The 24547-nt window shown below is 43.4% G+C and overlaps 1 protein-coding gene across 5 annotated transcripts in view; it reads left to right on the top strand.

Moving 5' to 3' along the window:
- CSPP1 (centrosome and spindle pole associated protein 1) overlaps window positions 1–24547 on the top strand; it is a 1290317-nt gene that overhangs the window by 1174433 nt on the left and 91337 nt on the right. For all 5 annotated transcript variants that reach the window (XM_085605499.1, XM_085605497.1, XM_085605498.1 and 2 more), the window contains one exon: window positions 3330–3379. In XM_085605499.1, the coding sequence (XP_085461625.1) occupies window positions 3330–3379 (50 nt within the window). The remainder of the gene's footprint in view (window positions 1–3329; window positions 3380–24547) is intronic.

Raw genomic sequence — 24547 nt, 5'->3', positions numbered from 1 at the left:
ACCCCTAAAAATGCTGATGGGGAGCGTATATGTGCCATTAACACTGATGGAAGCCGTTGGTGCTACATAGGAGTCCATGATCTTGGCAATCCTACCCGGTAACAGTCCAGTCTTACCCAGGACTGCTCGCAAGAAGGTCAAACTCACCCAGTCAAATGCCTTCTCCGTGTCAAGCGAGAGGAGGCACGCTGGAATACCATGGTGGTAGGATTTTTCTAGTAGGTGAGCAACCCTGCGAATATTGTCTCCACCCTGCCTGTTACGAATGAATCCCACCTAGTCGAGATCAATAAGACCAGGTATGAACCTCTCCAATCGAGTGGCCAGTATCTTTGTAATAATCTAAGCATCGGTGTTCAGGAGCACAATGGGGACAGAAGGAGGAGCAGCATGATGGGTATTTCCTGAGGTTCGGGCACAATATCTCCTGCCACCTTTATGGGAGTGAAGCTAGTGGTCTGGGTGAAGGAGTTAAAGAGCTCAATAGACAGTCTTGCAGACTGGGTAGGAATAGCTGGTAGAAGGCACTAGGAAGCCCATGAGCGCCTAGCACCCTACCAAGTGAAAGGTCGCAGACTGCCTGACGCAATTTCCCCAGCGTGATGGTAGCGTCAAGGAGTTCTGAGTGTCTAGGATCGATGGAATCCCAATCACAGTCCTGCAGTTAAGTGTCTATCAGGCTCAGGGGAATGTCATCTCTGGTGTATAGGGTTTGGTAGTAATCTTGCAATGCCCTTTGCTTTTCGGGTTTGGTGATTGCCCACCTTGCCGCCCCGGTCCGGAGTTTGGCTATTAACTATTAACTTTTTTCAGGATTTTAGCACAAAATCCTCCTTGCACAGGATGTTCCACCCGTAGAGTTTTTGTGGGAGCATGTACCCAAAAGAAGTGTGGATACTTCGGGTGAGCCATGGGGTGGGTATGAGGAGATGAGTCTCCTGTAGGATAATAACGTGGGTCATGCTGTAGGAGGTATCGCCGGACATGCTAGGGGAGTTGAGCCCTCCTACGTTTAAAGAAAGCCACTTAGTGTGTGAAACTTTCTCCATACTTCAAGCAGTGCCCATAGCTGACAAAAAGCATGATGCAGTGTCAGGTATAGGAAGGCGGAGGGCCGGATGCAGGGGATCGCAGATGCAGTTCCCCCCCAGAAGCACTGACTTGAAACAAAAAAAACAGAACAGAACCAAACCGACATGGGCCAACGAGCCCCAACATAGTTCTCCATGTCCTGCGGAGATAGGCGTGTAGATGCACAGATCCTGCTAGGGGTGTCACCCTCCCCCCCCCAGGGTACGAAGTGGGTTGGGTGGAGTGCAGGAAACTTAACCTGTAACTGGACAGTGTGAAGTCAGAAACAGCCTCTGGATCCCCATGGACCAGCAAAGCCAGGAGACCAGGCCCCAAGGACCACAAGGCCTACAATAGGTGAGACAATGGAGAGTCACTCTGGAAGTGCACCAACTTTGCCAGATCACGAGGGTCAGTCAGTAGTAGAGCAGTAACAGATAAAGCCGCCCCCCCCCCCCAAATTTTGCAGGTGGGTAATGATGTCCTGTTTGGCTTCTTTTTGCTGTTTGTCATGGCGGTGGTGCTTCACCATGCTCCAGACAGGGTGCAGTCTGTCCTCGGTGTGGGGGTGGGGGGGGCCTGTGGGGCTACGACGACCCCCCTCCAGAGATGGATCATCGATCGCTAACAACTGCATGGTATCAGACCAGAAACACAGAGACCTCTGTTTCCCCTCCCAGGAGAACAAGAGAGCGAAGGGCTGTCCCCAATGGTAGCGCCTCCCTCAGTCAGTCCGCAATCACTTTAATGTCACGCCTCTTTTACAGCGTGACCGGAGTGAGATTATGGAAAAGTTTAATAGTTTGGCCTGTGAACAACAAGCCTGCTTTGCCCTTGGTGGCCTGCAGAATGGATTCCTTTTCGACAACGAAGTGGACCTGTGTCTGGATATCTGGTGCTGAGTTGGGGTGATGAGCCATAGGCAACACTCAATGCGCCCTGTCAAGAGCCGGTGGTAAGGCGTCATCATCCCCCTGAATCGTGTGCAGTAGGTCAACCTTGAAAGCCAGGACTTCTTCACCTTCTGCTCCTCTTGGTTTGCCTCGTATATGAATATTGTTCCAGCGACTTCTATTTTCAGGGTCCTCCTTCTTGGCTAGTAGTTCGACATGTTGCTCCTTAAGTGTCGCCACTGTACATCAGACCATTTCCTGATCTTCCATGCACACATCCACTGTCCGCTCCAGGTCGTTTACGTGCCCCCTAATGTCAGTGACTTCTCGGCAAATGTCTTGTATGCATGATTTAAGGTCCATCTTTAGGGAGCGATTTCAGAGAATATCTCCTTGAGTAAGTGATCCATATATTCCTGGTATATGGGCACCAGTGCTGAGCCAGTAGATCTACTGTCACTCCCACCGGCCGGCCACTTAGGCAGGAGTTCTTTTAGAAGTAGCAACGATCACCAAGTGGCGAGGCAGCAGGCATGATGGCCGCTTTGGGGGGCGAATGCATCCGGAGCGGTGCATAGGGGCCCAGGAGCTGCTGCAAAGGCCCACGGGATCTGGAGCTGAGGAGGGATGCGTCTCACTGCATTCCTGTCTCCCATTTTCATCTATTTTAACATGAGAAACCTGTTGAAACTCCCAATTATAGTTATTCATATTCCTCCAGACATGTATATAATCAATGGTGCTTTAAAATTCCTGAATAGTAAATCACTATATCCGAAATTCCCATGCATCTTCGCCAGTCCTTGTCTATAGTTTGTGCACCATACATCTTAATTGACTATGCCTTTTCCTGTCCTTATCAGTTCACCCTTAAACATGCTTTTCCAGTACCTATCATTTCCACATTCACTGTCCCTTTTCCTAGTCTGTACCAATTACACTTTAGTATTGTTTATTGATAACCATATCAAGATTGTAATTCAATTGTTTTTTATGAAACACCTTTGCGTTCCCTACATGAGATCATGATGGCAATATGTCTCATATTAAGTCAGTCTGTCATGGGTATGTTACAATGCTTAAACTGATTAGTAAGATCTACTTCTCCAAGTGTAATCACTTACTTGGAATCACATTTCTAGTTTCCTCTTTACCAAAATGACATTCGGTAGTGGCGGTTGAAGTAATTAAAATTTGATTTAATCAAGCAAATACTGCTCTGACCACCTGGTGAATTTTTAATGAATTGAAGCAGAAGGGTGCCTTAAACGTAATCCACAAGTTTTAGGTTGATTACTCCAGAAATGTCCTAATCTACATATAATTGTGCAATTGTATGCTCATTGTGTGTTTTTGTTGTTACAGTGGTATATGATGCAACTGTACCTGGGATTAACCGTCATGAAAAAGGAACGGTAAGCTAGTTTGACAATGTTTTCGCATTGAAAGGCATTCGTTTTTTTGTGGAAAAACATTACTTAGCGCCTAGCCGCCTCCGGGTATTTGTTTGCACTTTACAAACACTCAAATCAATCAAATTAAATTCTCCGCCCTTCTTGTGTTTGATGCAAAGGATTTGCACTACCACCGATGAGCCTTTGTTTTGATGTTTTGCCCTGTTTGCATTTACTGTCCTGAGAAGGTGGATAGGAAAACAGAGAGAGGGAGACATCTGACATAAGATAATGCAGAGAAAAAAGGCAGAATAGCAGACGGACAGAGTAACAAACAAAATCCACAAGGCAAAATCTATAAACCCCAGAGGAAGAAGCACAGATTGACATAGCAAACACAATGCTGGGCAGGAGGGTGGAGGAGAGAAGTAGAGGAGAGGAGAATTCAGATAAAGATAATTGTTGCTGCAGGGAGGAAGTAGTGTGGAGATTATTTAAAACTTTTTTATCAGAGAAGTGTCTAACTGAACCAAACTATTAAAGTATATTTGATCAGTACATTTAGAAAGCTGTTTGAAATGGAGCAAAGTGGAAAGCAGATGGCAGTGGATGAGATTACAAAAAAATATGTAGGATAGAAACTTCTAGGGGCAGATTTGTTACCTTCGAATATTCCCCAGGCGTCAGACTGGATCTGGACATTTTTGAGCAGTACCTCTGAGCACCAGTAAGTGGCGTCGTTCGCTCCATGTCGGCCACGCCATAAGTTATGTGTGTGGTACCTAAATTGATTCCACCCCAGAGCGTTGATGTCTGTTCTTTTCTTTCCGCACCAGTCATTGCACATCCTGAGAGACCTACTACCCCCAGTCATTTTTGACTGACTATTTTTCTCAATTTTTGTTGATGCTTTTATTTTATTTTTATATTATACTGGTGTGTTAGGGATGTCCCCTAATTTGGTCCTGACCTTTCTTACCTGCAAGCCTTTCGAGCCACTGCACTACTGCCCACGTTGCCTGCTTACCATCATGAGGGATTTGCTAGTGACCATAACATCGGCCAGTAGTGTCAGTGAACTGCAGGCACTCTCTGCGCATCCTCCTTATACCACCATTTACACAGACAATCTGGTTCTACGGACTCGTGCTTCCTTTCTCCTGAAGGTTTTGACACCTTTTTTTGTAGGTCAAAACAGCACCTTACCTACCTTCTTTGCTCTGCCTCACCGTTATAAAAAGGAGGAGACGCTACATCGTCTAGACCCAAAGAGAACATTGTCGTTTTACCTATATTGCACTAAAGAGTTCTGGGTGAATGGTCAACCCTTTGTGGGGTGTGTCTGGGCTAAGAAAGGGAAGGCTATGCAGGAAAGGATCATCTCACGGTGGATATTACTGTACAAAATGATCTGCTATGCATTGGCCAAGAAGCAACCCCTGAGAGCTTGCATTCTCCTTCAACCAGAATCAAGGCTGCGACCACTGCTTTAGCTCATGCAGTCACTGTCCTGGAAACCTGTCAGACAGCAACATAGGCATTCTTCCACATGTTCACATTTCCCTTTGGGTCCTACAGGACTTTTTTGTTTAATCTGTTTCACAGACCCACCTCCGGGGAGGTATTGCTGACGCTAAAAGTCTCTATCAGATGAACATGTTACTTTATTTTAATAATAAAAAACTTTATTGTTTCAGTTAATAAAAACCATAACAATCTTCCAAACAACAATTTAATTTCCATCTTGTTGAATTATTAAAATTCAATTTCATTTCAGAGTCCACAATATTGCTCTCCATTCCGATTTCAATATAAAGTGCATTAATTTTGTTTTAAAAAAGAAACAGTCTGTAAGTAATTTTCATACCACAGAAGTTAAATAAAAAGTGGGCGGTCATCCAGAACATTTTGATACATCACTAAAACAATCTTCTATGTTGCTATCACTTCAAGTGCCGAAATATAATGCACTGATGCAGTTAAAAAACCTGTCTGTAAAATACTTTTATTACTAAAGGGAAGGATGCTCGATTGAGGTAGTCCTCCTGGGAACGGGTATTAGCAATCGAGAGTGTCCGAAAACATTATTTCATCAATGGATCAAAAGCGCGTTTTTCCTTGGTCTGGACTGACTTTTCATAAAATGTCAGAAATGTCATCATTTTACAATTCAGAATGGACTCACTTGGGGCCAGGCCTTTAATTATTGCCGGTCTACTCAACTGAATGCCCCTATCATTAAAGGCTTTTTTCAGTAGCAATACCCACGTTGTTTTTAAAGAGGGGCATAGACAGATCAAATGAATAAAGTCTTGCTTCACTGCACCACATAAGTTACAAGTCACAAGACCATTATACTTCTATGATGCCTGATCAGCTAGACTTAGTAAAACACCAAACCTTGTTGCCATGAGTTTTCGTTTTAAATAGAAGGCGTACGTTGAATATAGATATTGTGCCGGATGAGCTGTTGTGTAAGACAGCAGGACCATCCAGGCACGAGACCAATTGGCCAGTTTGGTTTTGTCTTCTAGTAATGATTTAGATTTAGCCATTTTGTTGATCACCCTACAGAAGCCAAAAAAAGAAGAGTTCTGTAATAAGTGTTTCCTCCAGAACTGTTTAAAACAAATGGGCCATACCTTGATTCAGATCTTCTTCCTGAGCCCGCCACATGGCATTCTGTAAGTCATTGGCATGATTTAACCAGATTTTATACCAGCTTTTAATGGCGGCCTATCTTCTCCCAATATCTTGTTTATCTTGTTGTATAAGACCAAATTCCAATTTCACCTATGCCAGGGATGCATTCGCGGTACATTGAAAACATTTTTGTAAGCTTTTGTCTGTAGATTATCTAGAAGATGTGCGTCTTGACCATTTAGAATGATGCTTGCATAAGCCACTGTCGATAGTAATTTGGCGCCCATAACTGCAAGTAGCTGCTTAAAGGATGCACCCCTTAACTTTTTTGCAAGAGCACAGAAAGCGTAGATTAGACCATTTCCTTTTTTCTCCAGGCATTGTTTAAGAAATGTAAAGTTTAGTCGATCATCAATATATATCCCCAGATATTTGTAATTGTTCACTACCCCTAGAGCTGTTTCTCCTAGCTTAAAAGGGTTTCAATGTCAAAGCCCGTTCCCAATGGACACAGTTTTTGTTTTTGTAATGTTGATTTGCAGGGCATTGTCCTTGGCAAACGTTGATAACTCATTTAGTGATCTTTGTAAACCAACTCTTGTTAGGCTGAGCAAGACTAAGTCATCGGCATAGGAAAGGTGTGTTATAGATAATGGACCCAGACGTGGTGGATGAGAATTTACTTGATTTAATCTTGGTGAGAGGTCATGCCATAAAGATATTAAATAAATGGGGCGCTAATACGCAGCCTTGCTTTATACCTATCTCTGTCTGTATTTCCCTTGACAGTCTTGTGCTGTTTGCTATTGTTAAGCATATCTAAGTGCCTGTATACAGTTGTATTATGGGGCATAATATTCCTTCAGTAAAGACTTATCTAGTAGAGACTCTATCTAGTTGCAGATACCTTACTGACACTCCCATCCTTCACCTCTCTGCGAATTGATTTCATATGGTCACCCTTCTAAGAGCCTTAGCAATAAACACCAGTGTGTCAGCATTCTATGTGGTCTGTGCTTCTGGCGGGGAAAGTTGTGAAAAGAAACTGATGTCAGCATGCTGGGTGGCGCCTATATGAACAAGTTACTTACCTTCGGTAACTATGTATCTGTAAGAAACATTAGTTAGTTAGATTCCTTTCCGGATCCAGCCTGACGTCTGGGGATATTCTAAGGTGAGGAATCTAACTAACGTGTTTCTTTCAGATAGGCACCATGCACTTCACTTCCGGCACGGCTGAAGTGGAGCCGTATGACATCACCTACCAGAATGCAGGGGTACTGCTCAAAACTATCCTGATCCAGTCTGACGCCTGGGGAATATTCCAAGATAAGGAATCTGCGGCTAGATAGTCTCTACTAGATAAGGTGCTCCTAAAGGTAAGTAACTTATTCTAGCTAGTGGGTGGCCTGTCTAACCCAGATACCCGCAGCTTTTGATTGGGTCATCAGCTGGCTACAACAGAGAAATGCTGAAGGAGGTTCTCCAGTACTTTTATAGATTTGCATGCTTGATTCTTCCCCGTCGTCATGGTGGGAGTCCCCACAGTAATTATAACAAGCAGTGCTATACCCAGCATTAACAGCCATAGAGAATTCAATTGACATTGTTAACCAATTCACATTGTTTTAATAGATCCAAACTTCAACCAATCCGAGAGCAGACCCCGAACGCCTCTTCCTCTGCAGAGTCACCATACCTCAGAGTTCTAAAAACACTTTGTGTATGAGGGAGTCTCCCTGAGCTCTGCTCAGTTCCTTGGACTGCTTCCAGAAGTGACACTTTTGAACCTTCAAGCAACTCTGAGGTACATTGTCTTTTTTCCTCAAAACATCATGTCAGAGGGAACTAAAAAGAGGCTGTTCAGGCCTTGTAAGTCTTGTGGAAAGGCCAGACATTTTTCAAAAGATCCCGACAAAGAATGCTTATACTGCTTACATCACCATCATAAGCCCAAAGAAAGTAAGCATTGCAGAACCTTTTCTGCTAAAACATTGAAAGGCCAGGAATCCAGACTGCTTCTCTGGCTCCAGAAGAAAAAGACACTCTGAGATTCTGGATCTGATGATGAGGACAGAGTCAATCCTCAGAGGGGGAGAAAGCGTAAGAAAGAGGTCTCTACCGGATGTGACAAGGAGCCTAAAAATTCTAAATGCCTTCATAAGGACTCTGGGTTTTCAAAATCTGTCAGGAAGGAAGTGAACCCCACTTCTTCACACAGGAGGTCTTCTTCATCAGTGCCTGTGGCTCCTCAAAAGGAACCACCATCAGAAAAACAAAACAAATCTGCTCTTCGACGGATCTGTTGTCGACTGCTACTATGTCGACGTGAGCCTTGCACCAGTGACGACAGTGGCATCAATAATTCTAGCGACGTTCACAACAGTAGTGCTGACGACTTCCTCGATGAAGGCTACATTGACAACCACCTCATTGTCGACAGTGATCCTGTTGGTGGGAATGTTTAAATCTTTAGCGGCGAGGTCAACTATAGCACGTCGCAAACATGCCCTTTTGTCGTCGTCAACAGTCCAGAAACATCCTGCCTTTATTACATTGAGGTCAGTTCCTGTGGTCCTGCGTCCAGATCAGACATCCTGAGCAAGGTATCACCAAACCCCCTGCCCACCTCCTTGAAGCAATAGAATCTGAGGACGAAGGACTTTTTAGGCCAGCTAACAGTCACATGCATCTTAATGTCAAATGTATGATGACGGGCCTGGTAGACAGACTTCTGGTTATTTGGAAGGCGAGTATTCGTTCAGAGACAGACACCTTCCAACGACTCAGCGCTATGATTTCTTTCAGGAACACTATCCTTACGAGGAACCTCATGCAGAACAGCATGTGGCTAGATGCAACACTATATCAGTGCCTATTTCTTTGGTTACAGACCTACATCACATGCTCAGTGACTATCATAAAAGATTTCCAGAGGCGAATGCTCCAGTGCCAACTACCTCGGGACGCTCAGATGTGCAGGGCATAACATCAAGGCTTAGAAGCCCTGTAGGTCCTCCACTGCATTAAGTTATTTTTTTTTTGCCTGCAATCACTATCCGAGACGACTACATTGATAATGAAAGAGAAAATCAACCAGATGAAGGTCACCGACACCAGCTAGTTCTCCTCCAGCGGACATAGGAGGCTTTCACAAACTTCTAAAGCGTGCTTCCAAGGGATTTGACTTGCCTCTACCAGTAAAGCAGACAGAATTTTTCCTTTACGATTTTAAAGATCTAGCAAGGAAGTCTGTGAGGTGCATTCCCATTGTGGATTATATTTGGGAGTAAGGCTTGAAGCGGATTAAGACTCCAGCCTTCGTTGCAGCGGTCGTTCCCACACTTGACAAAAAGTGCAAAGTGCCGGAAAATTCACCAACCTACTTATAGGGCATTCTTGTCCTAACTCGGTGGTCATGCAAGCTGCTCAAAGATGCTCCACGAACCTGTCCACCACCATCGGATAAGGAGGGCATTAGATTAGATAATATTGGAAAACGTTTTTCAGCTATGACAGCCACGTCTATTAGCGCGTTTAATGCTTTCACCATTTTAGGGTGTTATGATAGGCAGATGTAGTCTTATTTGTCAAGATTCCTTGACTACTTGCCTGAAGACCAAAAAAAAGAGGTGAAGGAAATTCTGCAGGAAGGGGTGACAACTTCTGACATCATTGACACAGCCATGGATATCTCATCGAAAGCCTGCAGGCAATTGGTGGGTGTACCTGTGCTACGCCAACAGAGATAGTTGAAGGCTACCTCATTCCAACCAGAGGTTTAATCAAGGATTTTAGATATGCGGTTTGATGGTTTGAATCTGTTTGGCAAACATGTTGATGATGCTCTGCAGTCTATCATGGCAGATGCCGGCACTGTACATTCGCTAGGGACGTTGGAGCAAAGGTGTTTTTGGTCTTTTGATGGAGCCAGAGGGACAGGCCAATTTTCATCCAGAGCTTCTTACCAGTCTTACAGCTATCAACCATATTCCCAACAGGGATATCAACCTCCGTATTCTACTAAATAGCAGTACAGACCTTCTTCCACATCAGCCTACTCACGACAACCAACACGCGGGCGCCCAGCAGTGGACAGGATTTCTATTCTAGGGCACCAACCACCTCGGTCTTTCACCTACAATTAAAGAACCAGCACCTCTAAAAAAATATTTGTGCGATCATTAGAAAGAGATCTCCTTTGACAAATGGACATTGGACAGAATTCGCATGGTCACACCATAGATTTTGCTCAAATGCCTCCCAATCATCCTTCTCGTAAAAGGAATCATGAACATCTTACCCTGTTGAAACAGGAAATACACTCCCTTCTCACTGAGGGCGCTATCGAAGAGGTTCCCATCTTTCATCACAGCAGGGAGTTTTATCCCAACTTCTTCGTCATCATGAAAAAAAGTCTGGAAAATGCCGGCAAGTGGTGGATCTAAGGTTGCTGAACAAATACATCAAGAAGCAGCCTTTCTGAATGCTGTCTCTGCAGGAGATTTTACTTCTGATGAACACATGGGATTACATGACGTCCCTCGACCTCTTAGAAGCCTTCTTCCACATTCCCATACATGTGAAACATTGTAGGTTTCTCAGATTCGAGGTGGCAGTGTGCCATTACCAATACAAAGTACTTCCCTTTGATCTACGTTCAGGTCGCAGTGTGTTCACAAAATGCATGGCCCCTGTGGAGGCTTTCATAAGATGCAGTGAACACCAGGTGTTTCCATACCTGGGCAACTTGCTGGTCAAGGCGCAGACATTTCGTTCAGCAAGAAAATCTACCTTAGCTTGTCTGCCGCTGTTCAACAAAAAACAGTGAGTTCTGATACCACCCCAATCGTTCGTATTCTTAGGAGCAATCCTGGATACGTAGGTCTCAAAAGAGAGTAGGTGTGTGAGTGGCTGTATAGGTTGGTGAGTGGGTATGTGAGTGGTTGTATAGGTTTGTGAGTGGGTGTGTGGGTAGCTATACGGGTCGGTGAGTGGGTGTATGAGTGGTTTTGTGGGTGTGAGTGGCTGTATGGGTCGGCGTGTGAGTGACTGTGTGGGTCTGTGAGTGGCTGTGAGAGTGCTTTTTCCTACTTTTGCTTCGTTTTTTACTGCTTTCTCCTTCCATTCCCCCCGTTTTTAGGTTGAGCCTAGGCAGCACGCATGAGCTGTCTTTGAGACATGCTGTTTCACTTCTTTGGGCTTTGGCCACGCCCTTGCTCCTGATTGGTAAAAGTGTGTGTCATTCCGAAAAGTTTCTTCTCTATGGTTTCTTGTGGTTATATGCCCACCTTCTCATGTCTTACTCCTCCCCTGAAGTATTGACCTACTATGGTATCCTTTCTGTAAAGACTTTTTCCTTTGTGTTTGCACACTCTTTCCAGCTTGTACGTCGGATTTAGCTTTAAACATGTCGCCTGCCCACCTTTCTTTTCTATTTATTTACTTCTGTAGCATTCGCAGCTCACCGTACCTTAGCTTTAAACATTTGAAGCTAAAGTGAGGCATGCAGCGAATGCTATAAAAGTAAATAAATAGCAAAGAAAGGCAGGCGGACGCCTTTAAATCATTGCACAAATGGAGAAGGTGTCTACCGGGGAGATTTAAAAATACATATCAGTGCGCCTGTGTCCAGTGCTCATGCATGTGCCCCAAAGACTGAGGGGCAGAGACAGACAGGGAGCATGCACATACGAACACGTGGCAGAATTCAAGGTGAACTCTGCTCGCAGCCAAAGGCAGTTTGCACCCAAAACACGAGAGCCCCAGGAACGTTTTTAAGCAGCAATTTTCTGTAAGCTCAGCTTGAAGTAGTAATTGGTCTCCTGTAAACCTCTCAAACACCCTCTTGAACTTGTGTTTGCAGGATCCTGGGCCAGCCTCTCAGCAAGTTGAGTTGAGCTGACACTTTTAGCTGGAAGGCCTTTCTTTTATGAAGGAGCGTTTAGTATTAGAGAGCCTCTATAAATGCTCCCAGGTGCAGTAAACTGTTGACTTCCTTCCCCCTCCCACTCACTTTAATCGTAATGTAAAACTCCTCTAGGCATTGCTCTATAAAAATTGGGGCCTGGATTCTCACAGGAGACCATTGCTCTGGAAAAGTAGCCCATGGCCTGGACGGCAGCAATATAGGACTGTGCAGTCCGCTCCCAGGCGAGCTGAAACCTTGAGATTGTATGTAGTTATAAACAATATAAAATGCATTTAGTGGAGCTGGCGGGTCCAAGAGGTTAAATGATGACACAATTGCAAATGGCTGGTGAAAAGAGATCTCACTCTGTGGTTTGGAAGGGAGTGATTATAATACAAAAAGGTCTCGATTGTCAGACATCAGTGAGGCTTGCAGTGCAGTCATTACTTGAGCCATCGTTCTAATGACATAAATCTAAAACCATGCTCTTCCTGAAATCTCTCCAAGGTTTAAACACACACGGCAACTAATGTCACCACTTCCACTCGAAATTGAACGACCATCAGCCAGCTGATGTAAAGACCATTTGGGAAAATATCCTACATTTTCTAGGTTCTTCCCTTTCAACCTCCTAAAATTGACCACTATACCCAGCCCTTGAATCGGGGGCCAGTTTTGCAGCCAAACCTTGATTGCTAGGCTCCTGGACTATCTTTTGGACACCCCTAGCCTTCCTCTACCATCACCGTGAGCCTCCCCTTCCTTGTGCTTCCTAGCACTCAGAAGCATTCATCTTTTGTTATGAGTGCTTTCGTCGTACCCAGAAGCTGGCACTATATGTCATAAGCAATCACGTACACATACATTCAAACTAATTACTTCTCCAATTCTGGAATGTGTCAAATGAGTAGAGAAGTTTGTGTATTTGCTTGAAGTGGCAACCCTTAGACCAGTGGTCTTTAAACTGCCTAATCAGGTGGGTCACTGAGTGGCTCCAAGGGTTACACAGAAAAGTAATAGGGTATGACGTTAACATTGAAGCTTTCCCAGTCATTTCACATGTGCCTAAAAACAAATAATACTTTATCCAATTTACTGAGCAAACTTTTAATCTAAAAGGAAAAGTTGGCCATTGTTGCACTGTTTGAAATATTAAATGTTTAATTTGAGAAAGAAAGGTACCATTGGACAGCATAAGTAAATAAAATTGCTATTTACAACACTAGTGGATCTAACTTCCACAAATGTGTGACCGATTGCATTGCAAATGCTTGTTCTGAGTGCTTTCCCCTACTTTTGCCTAATTTTTCTTTTTTATGCTTTCTCCTTCCTTCCCCCGTTCTTGCCACGTCTCACTTGGACTACTGTATAATTATGTGCAAACAAACTTACTAAAAGGTTACAGACCCTTAGATTTTATTTAATGCCCCTTGGTATTAAAGCAGTACCTCCAATGGTTGATTTATCTAATGCCACTGGGTGAGCTAAATACACCACAACAAACCCAATGATGCAAAAGAATGATGGTTTCTACATTTAATACAGCCCACCCCAAAAGATGGAAAGCTCCTGAAGATGCGGCTGCATCAATTCTGCCAAGTTCTGCAATACCCATGCTTATGCGCAACAAACCGTGCACAAGCCTCTCACAACTCAGTAACATGTCTCACATTTAGGCCAGACCACAATGAAACCTTTTAAACCATGAATTCTGAAGACCAGGAACCAGATAAAAATCTGAGTGCTTGATGACTTTGCCAGGGAAGTGAACCCTGTAGGGCTCCAGGCGCAACCCCCCCGCCCCCCTCCGGGGCAGGCCCCTCAAACAGAAAGGAGGGGGAGAAGCGCAGCCCCCCTGCTGTAGCCATTAATGGCCCCGGCATGCAGGGGGCAGCATTTTTGGCTGCTCAGTACGTGTAGGAGTAATGCCGGCCCCCACTGGAGGCGGGGAGCCTGCAGGTACCGCGGGGCATTGGGGCTCCCTCCATAGTCCCCAACAGTGTTCACTGGGTGCCCTGGTGGGCACCTGGGCACACTCAGCCTTAGTTTGCCGGGCTTGGGGAGGGGGGTTTCCAATAATTGGCCGGGCCGTGGGGGATGGAGTTCCTGGGGCCAAAATCAGCATGGGGAGTGAAGTTGTGTGGCCCTCCTCCCCCATTAAGTTTAGGCCAGGCCCCGGGAGCTATGGACATAGATATATATATACATATCTCTCTCATTACCTACTGGCGGTCGCCAGTAGGTAGTTATAGTTAGGACCTTGTTTCTATTCAAAAAGCGTTTTTTGTTTTCCTAATAACTTTGGCGCCGGTTGACGAATCTTCGCGAAATTTTCAAAACTTATGGCCCGCTACAGTCAGCTCCTATCTTGAACGTTTCGGGGTGATTCGGCAAGCGGGGACCGAGAAAAAAGGGGGGTCCCAAAACGTGTTTTCTCCATGTTAATTCCCGTAGGAAATTTTAGACACGACTACAGCCCGAACTGCTGAACGGAATTACACCAAATTTGGCAAGAAGGTAGCCCGTGGTTCAGAAAGAGATTTTTTTTTCCAAATGGTGTAACCCCGTTTAGTAGTTTCTGAGAAATTCAAAAACATAGAGATCAGAAAATAATTTTTCCCATAGGAAACTTTAGACACGGTTACAGACGAAACTGCCGAGCGGAATTCCACCAAATTTGGCAAAAAGGTAGTGCTTGCTTCAGAAAGAGACCTTTTTTTTAAATGGTGTAAATCCATTCAGTAGGTGCTGAGAAAATCAAAAAATAAAAGTTTTGATATATAAAGGCGCGGTGGATCCTGGCACCCTCCCGATTCTCATTGGCTGTCAACACTTCAAACCAGGAAGTGTTGGCAGCCATCTTGTGCCTCGGTAGAATGTTATCATTGATGTCACTGACCATGTCATGAGTAATGTAATATGTGACGTCATCAGCAGTGTATTGCGGGGGCGCGAGTTATAGTTAGCTGAACTAACTATAACGGGGAATTTCTATGGTTTTGTACGAGTGAAATGTCCAAGTAACTATAACTTTCCCTAAAGCCTATGTTTTTTTCAGTGAATATATATATATATATATATATATATATATATATATATGTGTGTGTATATATATATATATAACTCGAACAAAGAATGGTCTAAGGAAGGACTAGGCTACCTCAAACAAACTGTTGTCCTATATATCTTCCAAAATGAATAGTTCTCACATGTGATATAGGGTAGCACACTAAAAGCTGTGAATCAACCATCTACTTGGGCATATCCCAGTTATGGACGAAAACCCTTACTCACCCGAGGGTGACATGCTTCATCATTGGGTTCCTCCAACACACGGGGACCGCAAGGTACCACATGTGGGCTATGACTTAACCCAAGAGGGAAGGAGCAGGAGTGCAAAAGCATGTGTTGGATCTACCAACTCGAAATGGTAAGGAAGGGCAGAGTGCAAAGTGGTAAAATAAACTGAAAACGTGAAGGTTAAAAACTATCTACTTAGGGGCAACAATTTTATTCTTCCTGCCTAAGTGATAGTAATTAAAATGCAAGTGAATATAGGGTTAGGAATACCCTATCTATTGATCAACATGTTTCTGCCCAGGTGACATAACTGTTCGAGGCATTCGTCAGGATCAAGAGATAGTCACTCTGCTGTATCAGTGCACAAATAATAATAAAATACTTAGGCCTCAGGATCTTGACCATCAAACGCAAAGTCGATCAACATGATAGGTCAGAGGGCTCTGTAAAACAATAAAACATATCTTGATACTCTTCAAAAAGTTTTCACCCGTGTAACCGTAGCCCAAACCAATGGTGAATTTTTTTTATTGAATAAAAATTATAATTTTTTTTTCTTACCTAAAGCATTTTATGTTTGTGTCAACTCAACCAACTTCTTACATCACGCTCGATATGCTATTAGGAAATAAGGATTTGTGAGCTCTTTGGCATAATTGATCCAGCTCATAACACAGACACCAAAGTATTCGGCAAACCTTAACAGGTATATTAGTTGTGAAATGTAACTTCGCATGAACGGGGAAGATATGGCAATGTAATCAGTGGTAAGTAAATGTCAATACTCTGTCCAGAGATCTAACGCACAAAATATGAATGGACTTGGAAATGTACTCGTATTAAAACTCCAAAAGTGTAGAGACAGGACTATTACCCCTATCATAAACAGTGGCAAAGGAAACGATCGTGCAAGTGATCATCAAAATGAAAAGTTAACAGTTAGCACAGTGAAAGAAAATCTTAGCGCTTAGTATGGGCTTACTTCGTCAACGCGTGGTGCTGCTTCCAAGACTCTGCGGGGAGTTCCGCGTTGGTGCTACGCGTTACTTTTATGCGGAAGTGCTTGGAACTCAGATCACGTGATGTACGTCTCAGCGTGATTGCGTATGTGCGGAAAGATCGTCATGGTAACAAAGTAAACCAGAATTGTATGGAAATGTGGCAATCTGGACTCAATAAACACATTCACATGTTTCATAAATATCTACCGTTCATATTGGAACGTTCGACGGAGATATTAATTAGAATCAAATTAACGTCTCAAGCGTTACTTTTATGCGGAGGTGCTTGGAAAACAAACCACTTGATATACGTCTCAACTTGATTGCGTGTGTGCACACAGGTTGTCATGGTGTCAAAGTAAACCAAAGTTGTCCAGATATATGGAGAACTGGACTTGATAAACACACTCGCATGTAACATATATATCTAACGTTTATATTAGAACGTTCAACGGAGGTATTAAATCATTGATTACAACCACATTAACGTCTCTTGTCTGTTCCTAAAAATGCCCAAAATATAGCTTTATTGCTAATCAGCATGTAGACGTCACGTTAGCAAATGGCAACGATGAATTGTTCTCCTCGTTTGTCTTGACTGTCATATGTGAAACAGAACAGGTGAAATGTGGACTTGGGGTCAAGTTTATTTTTATTTTTATTTTGTGGTGGCCTAGAAACTAAATAGCATCTGAAAATTCCGTACACTTTAACAGATGGCAAAAAGGTATGGTGCTAATAAAACAAGATATTATCTGATTATTAGTTGCTAGGAATAATGTGCCTCAAATGAGTATATGTGAAGATAGAGTTCACAGTACTATAATATGGACTCCTGACATCTTTAGTGGGGATTCATTGCACACCAGGGTATATAGTCATTGAGCCCATTTACATGACTACCCAATCTGAAAACCCAACGTTGTTCTCTCAGGAACAAAACTGTCTCCAACGGACCCATGTTCTTATGATAATGGGGTTTGTCTAAGACCACCCATTTAAGATCTATTTCGGTGTGGCCGGCATCTAAATAATGCCTAGTAAGTTTAGTGTTAGATTTCTTACGCTTGATGGAGCTTTTGTGTTCGATCAACCTGGTTTTTAACTTGCGAGTAGTCATACCTAATAATACAGCTTGCAAGGACACTGTATAAGGTAAACTGCTTCAGAGTTACAGTTCGTGTGGTTAGTAAGAACCCAGGGTGTTTTTAGTCCCAAATCTAGTGAAAACGTTTGTGTGGTTAGATGACATACCACACAAGAGCCACATGGATAGTGGCCTAGGACTGGTGTACCTGTGTGGATCGTTCGTAACTGACTAGTAGCACAAGTAGCTCTCGGCCGAGAATGTACTAAAATGTTGCCAAGATTCCTACTTCGTCTGAATGCAAAGAGGGGTTTCTCACAAGATTTTTTACCCTTATTGAGGATATTCCAATTGGTATTGATTGCTTTCTTTATTGTTGTGCTGAGATGGCTAAAAGTACTGACACAAACTAGGCGATTGGAAGAGGGTTTGTCATATGTTTCCAGCAGAGCCTCTCTGTTGTTATTCATCGCTCTCTTGTTCGCCTTGCGTATCAAACGTGCCGGATATTGACGTTTCTGGAGTTGAGCACTAAGATTGTTAGCATGTTTCTGGTACATCAAAAGTTCGGTGCAGTTTCTTCTCAACTGTAAGAATTGTCCAATAGGGAGATTATCCCGAAGTGCCCGTGGATGGAAACTTTTATGGTTGAGCAATGAATTACATGCCATCGGTTTTTGGTATAATTCCGTATAAATTTTGCCATCACGTGGATATAGTCTCAAATCGAGGAAGGGCAAGGTCTCATTGCTGGCCTCCCATGTAAAATTGAGGTGAATGTTGAGAGAGTTAAGCCAGTGGGAAAATTCTGCTAGTGAATTTTGATCACCTTCCCAGATGATTAAGATTTCATCAATATAACGCTTCCACAGCAGCAACTTGCTGTGGAAGGGATTATGCTCTGGGTATATATGTGTAACCTCAAACCAATGCATGGACCAATTGGCCATACTGGGAGCACAGGTACTGCCCATAGAAGTGCCCATAACTTGCTAATACAATTGTTCTTCAAAAGAAAAAAAGTTCTCTCTCATAGCAAGTTCAGCGCACTTCATAACAAAAGCCGTGGGTGTTTGATCACTACGAGGATTCTCTTCCAGTAGATCCTTGATGGTACGAAGGGTATCTTCTTGTGGAATATTTGTATAAAGGGCCTCAACATCCAGTGAGGCCATGAGATGTATCACTGGATCGAATTCAATCGTAGTCAGAAAGGATAGGACATGTTTGGTGTCTTGCAAATATGATGGCATCTGGGCCACCAATGGTCGTAGAAACCAGTCAACAAATTGTGACAATGGTTCTAGTACAGAACCAATGCCAGGCACTATGGGTCTACCAGGTGGCGGTCTCTGGTTCTTGTGTATCTTCGGCAAGATGTAGAATGCCGGAATCTTTGGATGTTTAGGATTTAGAAATTCTGCCTCATTCTTGGTAATCCATCCTGCTTCTATTCTAAACCTTCTTTGACTAAAGTGCGAATGGTAGTCTGTAATCTACTTGTTGGATCACGCATGATGGGCTTGTAATATTTAGTGTTTTGTAGTTGTCTTAAACACTTTGTGCGATAGGAAGTCGCATCCATCAACACAGTCGCACCACCCTTGTCTGCTTGTTTGATAACAATCGAAGTGTCAGAGCCAAGTTCCTGCGCACACCGTTCTTCCGCTTTGCTCATATTGAAAAAGGGTTTAATGGCCTTGTTTTTTTCGGCATTGAAGTATTGAATTACCGCTTTTTCGAATGTCGCTACCTCTGGTGGCAGTTGTTGTAAAGTAGGTAAAAATGTAGATTTGTTCCCGAGACCAGTGTTAGTTGAATTCTCTGACCTAGTATCCACTAGGTTATCAAAGAGAAAGGAAAGTCGGATTTTACGAAAAAAAGAGAAAAGTTCTTGGTGAGTTTTGAAATCATCGCCCATATATGTGGGCTCAAAACCTAGTCCGTTACTTAATATTGTGATTTCCAATGGATTGAGAATTTTCTGGCTTAGATTAACTATCAGGTTATTGGCGCACTGGTCGATGCTCCCGTCATACTTCGTGTGATCCGTTGATCCAGTGATGGATCCCAATGTACCTGGGGTCTCTGTTGTTCCTGTCATGCCTGTCGTGGATCTGGTCGACGATCTCGATTGTTTCTTCTCCTTCCTCTTCGTCCTCTGCCCTGGCCTAAAAAAGGCCCTTGGAACCCAGGTCCTTGGTAGGGTAACGGTTGGAAGGGAGGTGGTGGAAATTGCCAAGCTGGAGATGGCCACCAGGTATTATTGGGGGGTCCGTAACCAAATTGGCCCCGTCCTCTCATGGGGCCAAGGTATTGGGTGCTATCTGTATCACTGGAACCAGCATCTTCCGATTGACTCCAATCTTCTGAATTAGAGGTCCACTCATCTGTATTTTGTCGCCATCCCCGTGCTCCGCGTCTGTTGTTCTTTTTAACAGGTAGAGAAGTGTATTCATCAGAAGTATATGGATAGATCTTTTCTTGAGTGAATCTGTCCATATCTTTTTTTAATTTATTCACTTTATATTTAATTAAATCATCCTTAGTTTCGTTCAGTGTCTTGGTTATTTCTTCTAAACGTTTTTTATAGAAGGTGATTTGGGCGGAACACTTCAGTTGGTTTTCTAATGTTTGAATCTCAATTAGCAGCAGATCAGAAGTTTCTTTTGCTGTAGTGATCAGTAAAATGAGCCAATCCCTAGAGCACTTCCAAGCGATCTTAGACCAATTGATTTTAAAGACTTTATTTTCAAGGAACAACTTAGGGGAATTCGAGACCACTAAACCCTGGGGTGCTATATTAGCTCTTAAGTATTCAGTGAGGATAGCTGCATGTAACGCTGTGCGTATCTGTTGTCTTTTTAAGTTGGTTAATTTATTCCATTCCTCAGTCATTGCAAGTGTCTGTGTGATCTGTGTATCCAAGATACTTGGTGTCTGTAGTATGGCCTGAACCATGTCATCGCCAAAAGATAGACATGTATTGTCAGTCATAGTGTCTAGCACAAAATGTGGAATAAAAAGTAACCCACAGCTAAAAAGCTGTACTAATATGTAACTCACACAAAGAAGGGTCTAAGGAAGGACTAGGCTACCTCAAACAAACTGTTGTCCTCTATATCTTCCAAAATGAATAGTTCTCACATGTGATATAGGGTAGCGCACTAAAAGCTGTGAATCAACCATCTACTTGGGCATATCCCAGTTATGGACGAAAACCCTCACTCACCCGAGGGTGACATGCTTCATCATTGGGTTCCTCCAACACACGGGGACTGCAAGGTACCCCGTGTGGGCTACGACTTAACCCAAGAGGGAAGGAGCAGGAGTGCAAAAGCACATGTTGGATCTACAAACTCGAAATGGTAAGGAGGGGCAGAGTGCAAAGTGGTAAAATAAACTGAAAACGGGAAGGTTAAAAACTATCTACTTAGGGGCAACAATTTTATTCTTCCTGCCTAAGTGATAGTAATTAAAATGCCCTATCTATTGATCAACATGTTTCTGCCCAGGTGACATAACTGTTCGAGGCATTCGTCAGGATCAAGAGATAGTCACTCTGCTGTATCAGTGCCCAAATAATAATAAAATACTTAGGCCTCCGGATCTTGACCATCAAACGCAAAGTCGATCAACATGATGGGTCACAGGGCTCTGTAAAACAATAAAACAACCCAATGAAGCATGTCACCCTCGGGTGAGTGAGGGTTTTCGTTCATAACTGGGATATGCCCAAGTAGATGGTTGATTCACAGCTTTTAGTGTGCTACCCTATATCACATGTGAGAACTATGTGTGTGTATATATATACATATATGGAGAGCGAGAGAGCGAGAGAGATCGAAAAAGAGAGAGCGATCGAAAGAGGATCGAGAGAAAGAGAGATTGAAAGAGATAGAGAGAGATCGTAAGGAGAGCGAGAGAGAGAGAGAGATCTGAGGTATGGTGGCCCTACAGGGAAAGAGAGCTTCAATGTCCGCTCTCTAGTTCGTTGAAGTTTGGATCAATTAAAACAATGTGAATTGGTTAACAATGTCAATAACATTTTCTATTGTTAATGCTATGTATAGCACTGCTTATTATAATCACTGTTGGACTCCCACCATGATGATGGGGGAGATTCAAGCATGTACATCTATGGAAGATATCAATATTGGAGAACCATAGTGTACAGGTAAGTAACTTGATTTTTATGCCGAGACAGATGACTGACCAGCTTTGCAAGATGTTCACCATATTTAAGAAAAGGAGAGATGGTTAGAAGAAATATAATTATATAGAGGACTGGGAGAGACAAAAAGAGGGTGTTGGGAAGAGTTTGACTTCCCATTTGATATTACAAATATAAGCTCAACAAGGTGTGCAAAATCTAACTGGGAGGACAAAAAGATGGACAATGGAGAGAGAGAAAACAGCCCTCAAAAGCTTTGGACAAGATTGGACCTGCACTTGATCAGATTTTGGAAACTATGGGACAGATAAAGATACATATTTGTGGCATTAAAAAGAGGCAGGGACACCTGGACAACATGTCTAGAAGACTTGTGCACCTGAAACATTCCTAGGTAATATCGATATTGCAATGACGTGCTGTTAAATTAGACTAGTAACCAAAAACCTTTGACATAGATTATGTTCAACTGTATACAGACACTGAGTGTGTTTATGAAGACAGGATAGATAGTCATACAAATGGTCTGTACTTTTTCCTAGAATATCAAGTAATCACTATTGTATATGGAATTGGTGTTTTCTGTTGTCAAGTTGGCAAAATATGACAATTCTTTCTTTCAAAACTTGTGAAATAATTCACTCATCCAAGCATGCCTCATCTACAGCAATATCTATGTTGCTCTTCCCAAAAAACTAATTGTAAGGCTCCAAAGACTTCAGAACAAGGCTGCTGTACTTTGCCTGATTCACATAAGACACAGCCACTTCAAACTTATATTGAAGGTCTTGTGGATTATCGGCAAAACATACTGGGTCCAAGACCAGCCATACCTGCAGAAACTGGGGACTCTACACATCCCAAATAAAGCAAAGTAGAGCCTTGTGATCAATGCCCCTCCCTCGGATCAATCAAGGGAACGAAACATGGAGGTAGGTAACTGATTATACAAGAACCTAAGCGCTGGAATGGGCTCAGCAGGACCTTGAGATGCAAATCCAGTTACTTGCAGATCAGGAAGGTTCTGAAAAGTATATTTTCACAATGACCTTCATCTGATCTCAACAAAGAACAAGGCTTGCAATCGAAGAATTTCAAACACTTTCTCTCTCCCCTTCAACTGAACTCTACCCTCTCCTACCAACATTTTTTCTGTATACTTTCAACTATTGTCCAGTGTGCTAAATGAAACTTGTAGCACTTTCTAAAACTCATTAATAAATAAATAATGTTCACTTGCCTCAGTCTTATTTCTTGATGGTTTGTTCATGACTGAACGTAGTTAGTAAATGGAGTAGGTAAAGAATGCCCTTTAAAATTGTGCCTTTCTTAAGCAGACAACAATGTCCTTACCCATGATACGCTTCAAATCAAAATAGTTTTAATAAGAAATGAAACATGTTTGTATAAGTTCTGCACCAATAACACAATCACATATTGTTCTGTTAAAGTCATCTATCTCTATGTTTCAATGAATTTACTGCTGTTACGACATGTATAGTTTGTTAGCTATGTGCACTCTTCAATGTTTCCCCTGAGTCACACCTAACATTTGATTTTCAGTAAATTGTAAAGTACTATGTTTGGGATGTATTGTATTGCTGCATTTATATAGCGCTTACTACTCCTGTGTGGGGTGCTGAAGAGCTTGCATACATGAGTAGCACACTATACATGTAGGGTGTGTGGTTGGAAGGATATATTGTTAGTTTTGATTCTATGTGTCGTGTGTCATGACCACCAAAGTGTGTTATGGGATGCAGTGTGTAGCTGTGTGTTGGATGATGAAGTGTAGGAGACAGATGCACAGTTTTATGGTTTTCAGCATGCTGATAACTTTGAACAGCTCTACTGGTCCCTTTATGGTATTTCATGCGTCATGGTCCGCTTAGCTGGTCATTGCACTGGGTTGTCCAATCTGAGATTTTGTGTATAGTTGAGGTCCTGACCTGGCATTGTTGGAGGGAGAGAAAAGTGGAGAGATCTGTTGGGATGGACATTTTTATTATCTTCCCATATCTGAGTGCCTTTGACAGATGTAAGGAAGTGGTCAGATTGTGTAAATGCTTAGGACCTGCAGTAAATGGATTATATTAAAGTCCTCCAAATTGTCCAGTAAGGTGTGACAGACCTCTTCGGTTTTCTATGCCTGTTCATTCGGGGATGTTTCGTTGTTTTGGCTGTACAGTGCTGATGATTGACAACCATCATAGCAGATATGCCTGTTGTGAATTGTAGAGGTATAAGTTATAATGTGTTGCTCGACTTCTGCGTATTATGGTATCTGAAAGAGACACATCCGAAAGAAACACGTTAGTTAGATTCCTCACCTTAGAATATCCCCAGGCGTCAGGCTGGATCCGGAAAGATTTTTCGTCAGCAATACCCCTTGCGCGTCGCTAGGTGTCGTCTGCGGCTCCGCGTCCGTTGTCGGCGTCGTGCGCCGGGATGACGTCGTTGGAGTACTTAGACGCTGCCCTCGCGCGCTGACGTCAGTTCTTCTTTTATCCGCGCCAGACAGCGCCGATCCGGGAAGAGCTTACCCCTTAGTTATTTTTTGACTAAACTTTTTGGACTCTTTTTGGTCTACTTGTCGACTCGGCTCTGGTGCCGGTAGGATGCATGGGTTTAAAGCCTGTGACTCCTGTCACCGACTGATGTCGGTGATGGACCACCATCGCCGGTGCCTTTACTGCCTGGGGGCCGACCACGATGCAGAGCCGTGCCTCGACTGTCAGGCCTTGACCTCGAAAGCTAGGCGGGAGCAGTCCCGTAAGCTTCTCGAGCTCTGGCACTCGGTTCCGCGCCGTTCACGGTCCAGGAGGAGGTCGAAGGACCGGTCGCGGAGCCACAGCCACCATCACCGATTGTCTGGTTCGAAGTCTTCGGGTAAGTCGAAGCACTCAAAGAAGTCCAAGAGGCGACTCTGCTCTTCGGACTCCCCTCGCCGGTCGCGCGACTCGGTCGAGGGTCAGGGTGGTCCCGCCCCCACGGCTCCGCAGGAGCCGTGTCCGTCCCCATACCTGCCGGTCCCTGGGACTGACGCGACTCCGGCGGAGATCAGTGCCTTCCT

Source organism: Triturus cristatus, chromosome 5_1 (assembly GCF_964204655.1).
Source record: "Triturus cristatus chromosome 5_1, aTriCri1.1, whole genome shotgun sequence".
NCBI classification, from domain to species: domain Eukaryota; kingdom Metazoa; phylum Chordata; class Amphibia; order Caudata; family Salamandridae; genus Triturus; species Triturus cristatus.
Note: the sequence above shows the minus strand (reverse complement) of the source record. Positions and strands in the feature narration are given on the sequence as shown.